The 15,269-nt window shown below is 37.8% G+C and overlaps 1 protein-coding gene across 1 annotated transcript in view; it reads left to right on the top strand.

Annotated features, from left to right (window-relative positions):
* Positions 1-15,269, top strand: part of ly75 (lymphocyte antigen 75) — a 209,950-nt gene that overhangs the window by 185,644 nt on the left and 9,037 nt on the right. The window contains exons 28-33 of the mRNA XM_039757470.1: positions 3,316-3,438; positions 5,027-5,209; positions 6,695-6,918; positions 7,846-8,023; positions 13,798-13,971; positions 14,223-14,345. Coding sequence (XP_039613404.1) covers positions 3,316-3,438; positions 5,027-5,209; positions 6,695-6,918; positions 7,846-8,023; positions 13,798-13,971; positions 14,223-14,345 — 1,005 coding nt within the window. The remainder of the gene's footprint in view (positions 1-3,315; positions 3,439-5,026; positions 5,210-6,694; positions 6,919-7,845; positions 8,024-13,797; positions 13,972-14,222; positions 14,346-15,269) is intronic.

Raw genomic sequence — 15,269 nt, 5'->3', positions numbered from 1 at the left:
GTAAGCCCTGCTGTTTCGTGTGGCAGATTCACAGGCAGGATGATGGTTAACCTGTTGCATCCAAACGGTGCCATCTTTTGCCTTTACACCTGGTGCCGCTGCGTTGTTATGTGTGAGTGGATGTTTCTTGCTGGGAGGGCTTCTGTTCTCTTTCTCCGATGTAGACCCTTCATCCTCATCAGAGTTCACCTCTGTTATAGCACGTCTTTGTTTGAAAGCAATAATGTCAGATTGGGTGGAACATTAATGTGACTAAGAGAATAAAACTGAATTAAAAAAAAAAAAAGCTAACCTTTACTAGTACCATAAATTTACACCGGCTGTTACAACCTCGAATCAAATGTATGATTTTATACTATGATAATAACAATAAGAGCAGCTCACTGCTCAAAATGGTAAATGTAGGAAACACCTGGAATTGAACCCGCAACCACTTGATTATGAGTCACACTTCATGTCAAAATTTTTTCATTAGTACTTTAACATGAAAAAAGCTTATTTTAGGTATGTGTTCAACATTTCCTGTCATCCATTTCTACAACTATCTGGGTAAATGTAGGAACACACATGAAATGTGTGTACCATAATAATATATAACAATATATTATTTACCCTATACAACTCACACCGCACACTCACATCAACAGACTTGGGCTGGGAGAACATTTTGTCCGAGTTGAGCTGTATCAGTGGGGGGATGGGATAGTAGGCTGATTATGCTGATCACCATATTTGCAAAACAAATGACGCTAATGGAGAGGTGCAAAGGAATTTAAGGTGGCCCAGAATTATGAGTTTTTTCGTTGGCTTCAGAGATTCTAGTGTTAAACACAATGAAAAGGTGAGTCTTTGATCTTAGTTTGAATCTCAAGGCATATTACGCCTACAAAATATATCTACTATATGAAAAGATGTCAGCTGCCTAACAGATTTACAGTATATTGTATAAGCTGTATAGAGAGGTATTCTGGAATATTCATACGGATAGCATTAAGAGTTTGGAAAGTGATTTGATATCAGATAGGAAGCCAACGCAGACAAATTAGGTGGTGTGGTTTGAGTCTACAGTATACACTTGCAGCAGCATTCCAAACCAATATATTGTAAACTGTTAAAATTTATGTACAGGATGTTTGCTAATAAGAAATTTGTATCATACCAATGGTAAAGTAGTTTGGCATTCGATCTAGAGAGGTAGGATCTGGGTCTGAAAATATATTGCAGAAGACCAAATTACATTTTTATTTTATGTGGGAGGTGGGATTCAAATGTCAGCCTGTTACCACATGCAATTCCACATCTGATCATAAAGGATAAGGTTGATGGTTTAATGACAAAAAAAATCTTGAATTATCTTTGAAATAATAGAAAAACTAGTTCTATTTTATTTACAGTGCATTCGGAAAGTATTCACAGCGCATCACTTTTTCCACATTTTGTTATGTTACAGCCTTATTCCAAAATGGATTGAATTCATTTTTTTCCTCAGAATTCTACACACAACACCCTATAATTACAAGGTAAAAAAAGTTTACTTGAGATTTTTGCAAATTTATTAAAAATAAAAAAACTAAGAACTCACATGTACATAAGTATTCACAGCCTTTGCTCAATACTTTGTAGATGCACCTTTGGCAGCAATTACAGCCTCAATATGATGCCACAAGCTTGGCACACCTATCCTTGGCCAGTTTCGCCCATTCCTCTTTGCAGCACCTCTCAAGCTCCATCAGGTTTGATGGTAAGCGTCGGTGCACAGCCATTTTAAGATCTCTCCAGATGTTCAATCGGATTCAAGTTTGGGCTCTGGATGGGCCACTCAAGGACATTCACAGAGTTGTCCTGAAGCCACTCCTTTGATATCTTGGCTGTGTGCTTAGGGTCGTTGTCCTGCTGAAAGATGAACTGTTGCCCCAGTCTGAGGTCAAGAGCGCTCTGGAGCAGGTTTTCATCCAGGATGTCTCTGTACATTGCTGTAGTCATCTTTCACTTTATCCTGACTAGTCTCCCAGTTCCTGCCACTGAAAAACATCCCCACAGAATGATGCTGCCACCACCTTGCTTCACTGTAGGGATGGTATTGGCCTGGTGATGAGCGGTGCCTGGTTTCCTCCAAACATGATGCCTGGCATTCACACTAAAGAGTACAATCTTTGTCTCATCAGACCAGAGAATTTTGTTTCTCATGGTCTGAGAGTCCTTCAGGTGCCTTTTGGCAAACTCCAGGCGGGCTGCTATGTGCCTTTTACTAAGGAGTGGCTTCCATCTGGCCACTGTACCATACAGGCCTGATTGGTGGATTGCTGCAGAGATGGTTGTCCTTCTAGAAGGTTCTCCTCTCTCCACAGAGGACCTCTGGAGCTCTGACAGAGTGACCATCGGGTTCTTGGTCACCTCTCTGACTAAGGCCCTTCTCCCCCGATCACTAAGTTTAGATGTCCGGCCAGCTCTAGGAAGAGTCCTAGTTGTTTCAAACTTCTTCCACTTACGGATGATAGAGGCCACTGTGCTCATTGGGACCTTCAAAGCAGCAGAAATTTTTCTGTAACCTTCCCCAGATTTGTGCCTCGAGACAATCCTGTCTCGGAGGTTTTCAGACAGTTCCTTTGACTTCATGCTTGGTTTGTGCTCTGACATGAACTGTCAACTGTGGGACCTTATATAGACAGGTGTGTGCCTTTCCAAATCATGTCCAATCAACTGAATTTACCACAGGTGGACTCCAATTAAGCTGCAGAAACATCTCAAGGATGATCAGGGGAAACAAGATGCACCTGAGCTCAATTTTGAGCTTCATGGCAAAGGCTGTGAATACTTATGTACATGTGCTTTCTTTTTTATTTTTAATAAATTTGCAAAAACCTCAAGTACACGTTTTTCACGTTGTCATTTTGGGGTGTTGTGTGTAGAATTCTGAGGAAAAAAATGAATTTAATCCATGTTGGAATAAGGCTGTAACATAACAAAATGTGGAAAAAGTGATGCGCTGTGAATACTTTCCTGATGTACTGTATGTTGAGTTAGACAACGCTTATAGACATCCAGACCCTGGGGTCATGGAAGCAGTTAATTGCTTATTTTGTGATACTTCCAGAAATAAATTTCTTATAAAGCATCACCCATTAAGCAATTTGTAATTACATAGTAGTGACCAAATAACCCAGTGGCTGTATGTAGTACAGTATAATGTATAAAGAAGTACAGAACTTTGTGGGACACAAGCAGAAAGATTGCAGATTGCAACATTGCTTATAATGTTTAAAATTATTTTTTGTTGTGACTACTTTATAATAAGGCTGTTGTATTCAATATCAGATCCCGATGCTGATGTTCTATCCATAAGAGACGAGAATGAAAATGAATTTGTAAAACAGCAGTTAATGCCTTATGAAAGCCTGGCCAGTTGGATATGGTTGGGAGTTTATTATGATTCAGTAGGTAAGTAAATGTTACTACTACATATTATTTAAAAGCAAACCAGAAAAAAGTGTGTTCGCTATTTGCCAGAGAGCATTTTGTATCTTATAAATGACATTAAGTGTGAGTCTGTAAAATAGCAATAATATCATATTATGTCTAAACTGATATTTTTTTTTCCTGAAAAGTTATAAAAATTAAGAAAATCTTCATTCTATAGGAAAGAAGACAGATGTACACTAAAGCTTTGACAAGATTAAAAAAAATTATATAGTCCTGGTCTGCCCATGAACCTCCACCAAAAAAAAACCAACACTGTCTATCCTAACCTGGAGTAGATATGAGAACTGCTCAACCCTTGCGAGAGTCTATGAAATTTTCCCCTCCTTAATCAACCATACAAAACTTTGGAAATCACATTGCTTCCGCTGATTGTGGTTTATTTTTGGCTAAATGTGTTACCTGGCTTCACCTGGGAAATTTCATAAGACAGAGGTCATCAGTTATAGTGCTGTCAGATTATCGGGTGCATAAGAAGTACTATGTAACTGTTTTCAATATTTATAGGTAATGAACAACAGCAAAAAATAAAAAAACAGCACTTTGTAACTGTTAAGCTTTGCTTCTTCCTTGACCTCTGCTGAACTTTCTCTTTCCACTTTACAACGTGATCACGTCTCTTTTTTCCGGTCTAGGACAGTGCCCTGTCTTATTAACGTGGCTCATCAGTCACTTCTGCTATGTCCTTTATTTGCATAAAGCACAGCCGAGAGCATCAAAGTTAGCATAATATTAATAAATATCAACAAAAAAACACATTTAGATCATATCCGATTTCTATAACTCCATCAAATTTTAATCAAGTCCATCAAGGCATTTCTTAAATTTTGAGATATTTTTTCAATTGTAGTGGGGATTTGTCCCTAAAGATTGATATATTGAAATGTCCTCTCTTAAAAGATAGCTACTAAATTAGATGTACCATCCTGACAAATTCCACCTTTTTAATTAAATGGGAAATAGTGTTTTTTATTGATGTGTCAGTCAATTTGCATTTAGTTTACATATATATAAATATATACTCCTGTAGCGAAGATGAACTCATATTGTAGTACGCCCTAAAGGACATAGAAGTTGAAAAAATAAAGTGCAGATCTACAATACATTAGGGGTATGCATACTGTTCACTTCAAGTGTGTCTCGAACCTTCACTGGACATCTTGGAAAAAACAATGCATCTCTTGGTGTTTCACGTGCTTCCCTAAGTAGGAGAGGTTAGGAGCATGTACTGATACAGTGCATTGCCATTCCCACCACATGACAAACCAACTCAGGATCCCAGATTAAGACCTGAGAGCAGCCATGCATTAAAAAAGTTTTAAGAAGTTTTTCTATGCTTTTGTTGTACTGTGTAAGTTAAAGTTAGCAAACTAGATAAATTGCACTGATAATAAATTGGGTGTCTTGGAAATGGTGTCTCCTTTTAGAAGAAGATAAAGGAGTACACTTTTCTTTTTTGTATGTTCTTCCTGTTGTCTACATCTTCCAAGTGAAAATCATGTTCTTTTTAGTTGCTGAATGGAATTATTTTTGCTTCATCTATTTCCAGACAATCGCTTGAAGTGGTATGATGGGACAAATGTCCATTTCTCTAATTGGAGAAATGGAAGACCAGAAGAAAAAGAGATTTTTTTGGCTGGTATTCATGCTGATGGCCTATGGGATATAATTGGCCACAGTACCAGTCGTTATTTCCAGAGTCACAGTATAGTTGCCTGCAAGATTGAAAGGGGTGAGTGTAAAAGTTATCATACCTCTTGTGCTAGTTTTCCATTACAAAAAGTATTGATAATGGGCACAAAATGATACAGGTATTAAATGGCAAGAGCAGTGCTTTATGCCAGCATCAGGACACATACAGGAATATCCAATTTGACTTTTTTTCTCCACAGCCTGTCACCTGATTCTAGTATAAAATACAATGAAAGAAAACACATTTTTGTAGCCATTTTCAGTCAGTAGCAAAATTGTATCAAGTTAAAAGAAGCCGAGTAGCAGAAACTAATTTGCTTGTAATTTAATAAAAGTTACTATAGGCATATTTTAAAATGATGACCATAAAACACTCTACTGTGTAGCATCAGAAAAGTAGCTTTTTATTTTGAATCATAATTGGAGTGTATGGCAAAAAATGTCAATTTTAACAACTACTTATGATTAAAGGGGGTCTTTGTGACAGCCCTCCACATTGGAGGCAAAAAATAAATAACATCAGCTGAGGGATATATTAAAGGAAGAGCTTGAAGTACAAGATCTTGAATCCCTGCTTAATTAATAGGCCCACCACTAAAAACAACAAAAGAACTATCTATTAATGTCTTGTTTTCTAGTCCAGTTAAATATTTGCCCAGCCTCTCTCCATATGATGGCAGTCAGTTGACCCGTCCTGGAGAGCCAGTCTTAAAACCAATCCTGGGATTAATTAAAGCCAAGCCCTGGAATCACGTCCTGTCATCAGGGCAACCTTTATTTTAGTATAGGGACATCAGATTAGAGCTCCCTCGGCAGCTTCATGCGATAACTTCTGGTGACCTTAACAGGCCAGATCTCCAAGTCAGTGTTCTCAGGCAACCAGAAGTTACATGTTTGTTGTTCCCTCCTTTTCACTCTCCCTGTCAGTTCAGACAGATCGTTTCAGTCTTCATGCTGCACAGGTGAAGTGGCAAGCCCAGTTAAAGTCAATGCTCCCAGCTTGCGAGGAGTAGATGACAATGTGGAAGGCAAGGCCATTTTCAGTTTCAATGAATCTTCTGGAATTGACAAGCTATCATGACCTGAATTACATGCACATTCGCTCCCACTTTCGTTCTCGGCTGGAGACGATGCACCGGCCAGCACCAGGTCCCAGGAAATTTGCCCTACTGTATTTTTTTGTTAAATTCTTCTGACAGCCTGTTTCTGAGGACAGTAATGTGAGAGGTGTTTTCTCATTATTACTACAATTAGCTTTTGGTAAATTAAATGAAACATTATCAGAACACTTATTTTAAATTCGAAAAACACAAATTTAATGTAAAAGCGGCATACATGTGAAGTGATTTTAAATTAACTTTTTATATTCTGTTTATCCATTAGAATTAGCTGGAATAAATCCTAGACAGGGTGCCAATTCAACACCACTTTTATTTTTAATTATATAATATATTCTGACTATAAAGTTGTTTAATTTAACAAGTTCAGTACTAAGAGGAACACTAAAACTGGCTTTCGTTTGCAGGATCAAAAAGTGAACACAGTGCTCCTTTGCCTGAAACGGAAGTCTATGGAAATATGACATATAGACTTGTGAAAAAGAAAATATCTTGGTACGATGTTTTCAGAGAATGCAAAAGAGATGGTGATGATTTGGCCAGCATTCATACAGAATCTGAACACTTGTTTTTGAAACAGCTTGTTAAGAAGGATGGCTTTCCTCTGTGGATTGGTCTCTCCAATCAAGGAGTAAGTTCTGATAATTTTTTTGTCAAAAGAGTAAAGTTAACAGAAAAATCATTGATTTGTCTTGTTTTGCTTTAACTAATAAGTTGTGTTTTTGTTTTTTTTTTTTTTTAATTGGAACAGGGTAACCTTTAGGAGTTGCAAACTCCTAACACAAAAATGCATCAGTATTTTAATTTTCGGGTTCTTTACAAAACAACCAAGCAATATTATACAGTACAGCAAACAAAACATAACATAGTTTTAAATCTCTCTATTACAATAAAAAAATCCTGGGACGAGACGAGACTTTTTAGCCTGGAACGGGACGTGACTTTTTCAGAGAGATACTTTTACATCCTGCGAGATGCGACTTTGTGCCATGAGATTTAACCATGCCCGGGGCCAGAAATAAAACACAAAGAGTAGATGACAAAGTAGAATGTTGTAAAGGATTCAAAAACATTGGCGCGATACGTGCAGAGCAGGTTAGAGATATTGAAAGTACTAAAATAATGAAAGTAAAGATCTCATTAGCGCAAACAAATTGAAATTATTGCTCGATGAAATAATTGAATAGTGAAAAAGAGATCAAATATATTGTTCGGATTTAAACTTTAAGTTAGAGACTTAAAGATCATCTAATTTGTGTTGCCATCAGGGAAAAGTAGTGTTTCTTTGCAGTGAAGAGGCATATCCGCGAGAATTAAAAGATTTGTTGTTTGGTGAAAGTGAAATCCACATATGTGAGCGGCAGAGATGCGGAGTGGCTGGCGTGTAGTGCATACTGGGGGAGGTTGGTGAGCGAAGCCCCCTAGTACTGTGCTGAAATTAAAGATACAGGGAGATATTTGAATTCTGGGTAATGTCCAACTGAGAAGGACATATTAAACTGCTTACAGGAGTTGGGGCCAGAGAAAACTTTATTTTTATTAAATTTCTGTATTTCAGGCATCAGAAAAATTATTTGAATGGTCCGATGGAACAGACTTTAACTATAAACCATGGGAGTTTGAAAACTCCAATACTACAGGAAATTGTGTTTACTTGGATACAAAAGGATTCTGGAAGCGGCAGAACTGCAACTCCATACTCGATGGTGCTATATGCTATAGGCCCTCGAGAGAAGGTGAGTAACAACTGTTGGGTAATACAGCATGTATAGGAAGGGCTGTCTCAGTTTTAATTTCATTTGTAAACATGTGAGTGTGTAACAGTTCACAGACAAGTAACATTTATTTTTAGTCCATAATTAGTAGCTAGTTTCACTGCACTAAAGCTTAACATAATCAAAACATTATTGGTTTAAGAAGAGCTAGTATCTTTTGAACATGGGTGACCAAAACAAACAAATTTTAGGTTAACGTTTAAACTGAGAAGAGCACTGTCTAAAAACTGTAATCGTCATCATCTTCTTTCCACTGTTCTTCGACAGGACCACAATTGCAACATGCTGAGGTAGGCTGACCAGGCCACCTTCGCTTCCAGCAACTTTCTCCTGTCTTCCTTCAATTATATCTAGGGGGTCCCAATCAAGTGATATATTCCCTCCAGAGTGTTCTGGTTTTTCTCTTTAGTCGTCTCACAATTGTACAGTATATTCCCATTGAAGGTGGCTAGTGGTGTCATAACTATATGTCCAATCCATTTTAACCAGCACCTCTTGGTCTTGAAAAGTAGTCATTCTATGCCAAGTTCCAAACATATTTCTGAGCTCCTCATCATAACAAAGAATAAGCCTAGCAACTCTGTGTAGCACATTGTTTTTGGCCACTTGGTACTGCCTATCTATATCTTTCTTTTTTTTTTTTTCATTCTCCATCCAGAGCTTGTGATCACAGGGGAAGAAGCAGATGTAGTTTGAACAGTAAATCAACACTACCTTCTACAGACTTACAGTAGCTCCTGCATCAACAATGCAGTAAAACATTTGTAAAACTGGTTCCAGGATTTGTTTTACCCTCACTTGTGAACAAGACCCAACGTTATTTAAGCTTCTCCACTGTAGACTCCTGGCTCCCAACTTACCTATAGGGAATTTTTCATAACAGGACAATGATAGCGATGCCAACACAATTTTCACTCCACAAATAAAGAGAGTGAATGGCACATAGCAGCAGTCCTGAAACCTCCTATTCATGAAGCACATTTCGCACTGTACCATGGGTTGCATGGTCATAAATATTTCTAAAGTCCACAAAGCACACATTGACTGTATTGTCATGACCCCTCAAGCATCAGTGCTAGAACAGACAGAGTTGATCCACTGCTCATTATCCAGGATGGAATCCAGATTGTGGTTGAATTATTATAGTCTCTGCTCCAACACCCTCCATAGACCTCAGTTATTGGACCACACCCTCTGCTCCATTTAAGACTTTAGACCACCACCTTGGTCTGCTAGTGCCATGGCACTGTCCCCCATTACAATGCAACACTGAAGAGGCACATTAACCATAACACTTCATAATATCAAAGTTCTCAGTATTTCTGGTCCAGTTTCTTCCACCCTACAATGCACTAAAGTGCATTTTAGTCACTACAGCAACCTAAACCACAATAATGGGCACAGCCTCAACTAATGCTTTTGGCATTGCTTCCTACTTTTTTCTATTATGGTATTTCAAGTTTAGAAGTTCCTCAGATTTACTTACACCTTTTGATATTATCTCCAGTTGAGGTTAACATTTCCCACACTTACTGAGAACAGTGTCTGTGACATCCCACCTTCTCTTCCAGAGTTGTCAAACGGTTTGAAAGAATCTCTTTGAAACTTTCCAAAAGCCTTTCACCAAACTCCACTGATGAAGCTGTCAACTTTTTGTCCTGCCAGTACCCCTTGGTAAAATCTTTAGACCATTCAACTTGCTTCATATGAATGCTTATGGCTAGCATCTACCAATGTACCCTAATGTTTCCATCAAGATGGATACAAACAAGATTTTGTCCACAGCTTTTTGCACCTGTCTTTCCTTCTGAGTTCTTGAACATAGTCACTTTAGACTGTGCATCATTGACCTCCTCCAAGATATAAAATCGAAACTCTTACAGAAGTGGGAGTTGAACTCATTTTTAAATCTGCTTGTTATTCCCAGCATATCTTACAACCTGTTTAGATTTTTGATGTCTGTTGAGCAGGTGCTTCATCCATGTTGTTTAGCAAATCTTGTCCAGTCAGACTTAATCTGAAAAATCTGTGTAGAGCTTCCATTTTTAAAAATACGTAATAGCACTAAAATAAAATGTAATATTTTTATTAATTTAGTGTTGAACCACTGATTGTCTTCATGACCTGAGGAAAGCTAAGGTAGTAAACAGTCATTTTTCATCACAGAGGTGATCCAGGGATCCTTTTACAATTTTTTAAAGGCAAGGATTCCAGGGAACTTTACCTGAATCAACAATATGAGCCTGAATGTACTGTACAGTATTTGCAACAATATGTTTCCAAAACATTTTTTAAGTGTTACTCAATGAAGTTCGTTTTAAGAGATCCAAACATTTCAACTTACACGGAAAAGCAGTGAACTGGGGCTTTCTAAAGGTATATATCACTTGTCCATATGTTGTTTTCTTCACCTCAAAAGCTGCATAATTAAATCATCTGTCCTACTTCTTGATCAACGTATTATATCACAATCCTATATATAGATTGATGGTAATCTAGTAAAACAGATGGTACTCTAATTAATTTGGAGGATATATTGCAAGGTTTCTGGACAATCGAAGACTAGCTTGCCAATCCTGTACAGCTTCCCAAAGGCTAAATAATCATCTCTCCAAAGGCAGCCAATTGGGACACTGAACATCAGTCCTCCATGGAAGTTCTGAGCCGTATAAACCTTTGTTTCCTAAGATTGAGGTCCATATGTTATGTCGAACCTGTGGTTAACTTTATGCCATCCTGCATTTTTTAAGAGAACAAGGCTGAAAGACATTTTTTCAGCAGTAGAAGCAATAGAGATGTGATTCTCAGTGACTAGGAGCAAAAACATTTGTCTGTGCCTGTCCCATGCTGTTCTGAGGAGGACTGTGATTTTTTTGGTCTCAATCTAGACGTTATTATTGACCGGCAAACATAATTTTAGTGAACTGAAGCACATTATCAATGCTTTTTACTTAAATGACTAGCTTTTACCCGCGACTTCATCCACGCAGGGCTCTGTTTTAATATACTTTTTTTTTTTTTTCGGAAATACATATACGAAGTTATAGTTATTGCCTGTGACTTCTGACGCCGTAGGAGTGTAAATATTTAATTGCTTTTTAAAGGATTTTCTTATAAACAATATTTTTTGTTTCTTTATTGGGCGGCACTAATATTACGAGGCTCGTGGGCGAACTTACACGTGAGCAAGCTACGTAAAACTGACCGTGAAAGAGAAACAATCTTCCCTTGAATCTACGCCAGCGTATTTCAAAGTTTGGCCCTGAGACTTATTTATCATCATGGCGAAGCATACTTTGAGGGGAAATTGCAGTCTCTTAAAGTCAAAGGGGAGGCCATTGGATATTAGAGGAATGGGCGGTTGTCGCTCACTTTACCATCAGGCAGAAACAGAAACATACTCTTCCTCATTCCACGAATGCACGCCGTGTTGCTCGCAGAGAATACGATTTTTCACACAAACCTATTGGAGTGTCCCAGTTTACCCCCTTAGGAATGTTATGAGTGTTGCTGTCATCAAGGATTTGATTATCATTATTTCTTTCAATCAGGTTCGTATTTGGAGGACGTGTTTTGTTCAAGTTACATTCCGTGTTTGTCAACCGTTGTAAAGATAACAGGTTTCATTCATCAAAGTGTTCACTACTCAAATCGTCACCTGTGAATCTAAGATGTTTAAGAGCCATTGGCGGTTCTCCAAAGGTGTAAAATATTTGGCCGTTTTGGTAGACTTGAAAGTGACAACCGAACAATTCAGCGGCAGCCATCAACTCACATGCAGAAGCATAGGCGAAGGGCTTAAGCATTTCACTCTTATAGTGCACCTGTGTAGTATAATTATCTTCTGTACTGTCATCAGTCCACACTTTGAACCTGTCCCAGTCATTCAATACATAAGACAAAATGTTCCTCCGGATATCAAGATTGAGCCTGATATGGCCGTGCAATATGTAACACAGAGAATGTAAAAGGCAGGTAGCATCTCCGGGGATGGAAAGCACTTGGTAAGTGACAGTTCTTTGATCGATGGTGATCACCTCGATAGACATCTCACTACCCAAATCGCTACTCGTGAATCTAAGATGTTTAACAGGCATTCCCGGTATTAACTTGTCGATTTGCCTGCGAATATTTAGCGGCAGCGTGTCTATGAACATGCAGAATTGCCTGCGAGTATTTAGCGACAGCGTCTCTATGAACTTGTGGATTTGCCTGCGAGTATTTAGCAACAGCATTTCTATGAACTTGTGGATTTGCCTGCAAGTATTTAGCGACAGCGTGTCTATTAACTTGTGGATGTTTCTGCGAGTATTTGGCGACAGCGTCACAAAGTTGTTTCCGTCTAGCTGCATCAGAAAATGTACCACAACATCGGACACGCCTGCTTTTTACTGTTTTCTCACAGCTTGGATTGCTGCTGTCATAATCGGTTTGAGTTTCATGGCCTGTTTCAATTACGTTAGTATTTGCAGGACTTGTGTTGAAGTGACATTCGGCATCTGTCAAGCATTGTAAGCATACAACCGCCTTCATTGATAACTTCGCATCGTAATAAACGAACAATAAAACAGCAGAGAAGCCGTGGATTAAATAAAAAGACTGCAGTTACCAGCAGGTAGACGTGAATACCGTGGTGAAGCAAAGAAGGGAATGAAGAGACCAGAGCAACGGACAGCCTTATATGGGCAGGCAGTCAATTATGTGGGAGGCATGGGGATGGGGGATGCAATATAGGCAGGCAGCCAACTACGTGGGAGGCATGGTGATGGGGGATGCAACACCTCCTCACACGGCGACCGGGCTAAAGGCTGTGGACATATATATGTACGGAAGTTGGATTCAATTATGACCGTTACGCGTAGAATTTCGAAATTAAACCTGCTTAACTTTTGTAAGTAGCCTGCCAAATTTCAGCCTTCTGCCTACACAGGAAGTTGGAGAATTAGTGATCAGTCAGTCAGTCAGTCAGTGAGGGCTTTGCCTTTTATTAGTATGCATTTTATCTGTATTTGCTGGTTTTTGCTTAGCCTTTATTTCTGATGCATTTTGTTGTTTATTTTTAGGTACAAGAAAATGCCATTGGGTGTGTTATTTTTGTTTTTCATACAGTTTGCTTGGTGTGTTCTAATTGTTTTTCCAATAAAAATTCAGAGAAAATGGCATTTTTTCCTTTCTATTAATAATGATTGGGTCATCATTACATCACAGTCCCCAATTTTCGTGTAAATGAAGGAGCTAAGCTACTTTTCCAACATTCTTACTTTAAAAAGCGAATATAGCTTACTTTTCAATACTATGGTGCTGATAAATTAAATACATTTTATACTGATTGTAAATCAAACTATGCAGACTGTATACCTTTAGCATCAGTGTTAAAATAGCTTCGTGTAGAACAGGAGTTTTAATATGTCTAGGTATGTTCCCACTACCATGTACTTTTTGCATGTGCAGTAATATTTCAGACCCAATTCCTAGTTGGGATACGACTGTTTAACGTTTACTACTTCACTATGCATGTGATGGAATTGACATTTCACTGGAATTAAATGTTTTATGTCATTTGATTTGGTGGGCTTCATGTTTGGAGATTTTCATCTCAGATTAGGCAGATAGTTAAAGTGTGACCTGATTCTTTTTATAACCAGTTCCATGATACTACAACTTACATCTCAACTCCTTTGCAGTTTTCCATTATAAAGTTAAATGTATTTTTTTTTTCTTTTTTTTGTTTTTAGCTGCATTTGCAGAATCCCGTACAGCACCATCTGCTACATCACTTGGATGCCCTAAGAGTGGTTCTTCTGCCACCTGGATCCTTTATAAAGATCACTGCTATGCATTCAATGCATCATTCTACAACTACACCGTATTTTCCATGGATGAAGCCTCACAGTTGTGTCAGACTCTTGGTATACAATTTTCTTTTTTTTCTAACTTTGTTAAAAATTACTCTTTTTAAGTTTTTAAAACAAGTACATAAAACAGGCATTTATTATAACATGAAGTAATCACATTGCTTAATGTTTAAACTGAATAGCAAGTGTATATATTGTAACTTTTAAATTTCATTTTAGCACCTAATTTAATTTATAAGATTGTTTGCTAGCTACACTGACCTGATGGTTTAAAATAAATTCTGTTAATTCACCTTTATTTCTAGAGCCCTCTTCTCTTCTTTTAATCATAAAGGATGCTGATGAGAATACCTTTGTAACAAAGCAGATCAAATCCCATTACCATATCACCAGACATGTCTGGCTTGGAATGAACCATGATTCTAAAGGTATGTATGAGCTTATACGTTGGCACAAGAGAGTGTTACATATTTTACCAGATAGTGTTGAAACTGTTGGCTCCACCTATCAGCCATAGCATTATCTGCAATGAGTCTGTGCTTTCTCTGTGTGTTGTCTTGAGAGTGTTTTTGTTTTGTTTTGTTTTACTAATACAGCCTAAAGACATCCAAGTTAGGATGATTAGTGACTCTAAATTAACTAAGTTTTAGAGAAAGTGTGCCCAACAATGCTTTGGCATTCCACTTAGAGTTGATATCTGCCTTGCTCCTGTACGACCAGGGTGGACTCTGGCTTCCTGCAACCCTGTTTTGTAATAAGTGAGGTCAGAAAGTGAATAAATAAAAAATATAGTTCTTTCTACAGTGCTACATTTATTTAGAATATACTTTTTGTGCAACATGAAGGTTTTTATCATATCTGATATATGCTTCCTTTATTTGTTTTTCTTCATTATTGCCAGCATATAACAAAATGCTAAGAAGTTTATCAGAATATACTTGATTTTTCTTTGCTTAACAGATCATGTTCAGGAGCCTTAGTGTAAACTGCCTATGTTAATCGTTGAGGAAAAAAGCATAGCATGATTTAAAATAATGAATAGACGTGGTTGTATTTCACTTTTAGAAGACAACACTGCAAAAGAAACACTAGATGGGCAAATACACTGTGCATAAAAGTCCATGTGTTTTTTGACTCAAATCAAATATTGAGTATCCTAGGCTGCATTAAATCACCAAATGCCTGAAATATTGTTTTTGTGTAATCAAAATTATCAATGTCTTGTTGCTAATTAACTGATATACAGTGTGTTCTAACTAGTCTTACATTTTAACGTTTTTGTCTTCTGTACGCTAAGCATGTCAGTATAGTGTTTAGCAATCTTTGTGCTGTGCCTGTGTTTTCTGTTAATT

This window comes from Polypterus senegalus, chromosome 6 (genome assembly GCF_016835505.1).
Source record: "Polypterus senegalus isolate Bchr_013 chromosome 6, ASM1683550v1, whole genome shotgun sequence".
Taxonomy (NCBI): domain Eukaryota; kingdom Metazoa; phylum Chordata; class Cladistia; order Polypteriformes; family Polypteridae; genus Polypterus; species Polypterus senegalus.
The sequence above is the reverse complement of the archived record's forward strand: the minus strand, read 5'-3'. Positions and strand labels throughout refer to the sequence as shown.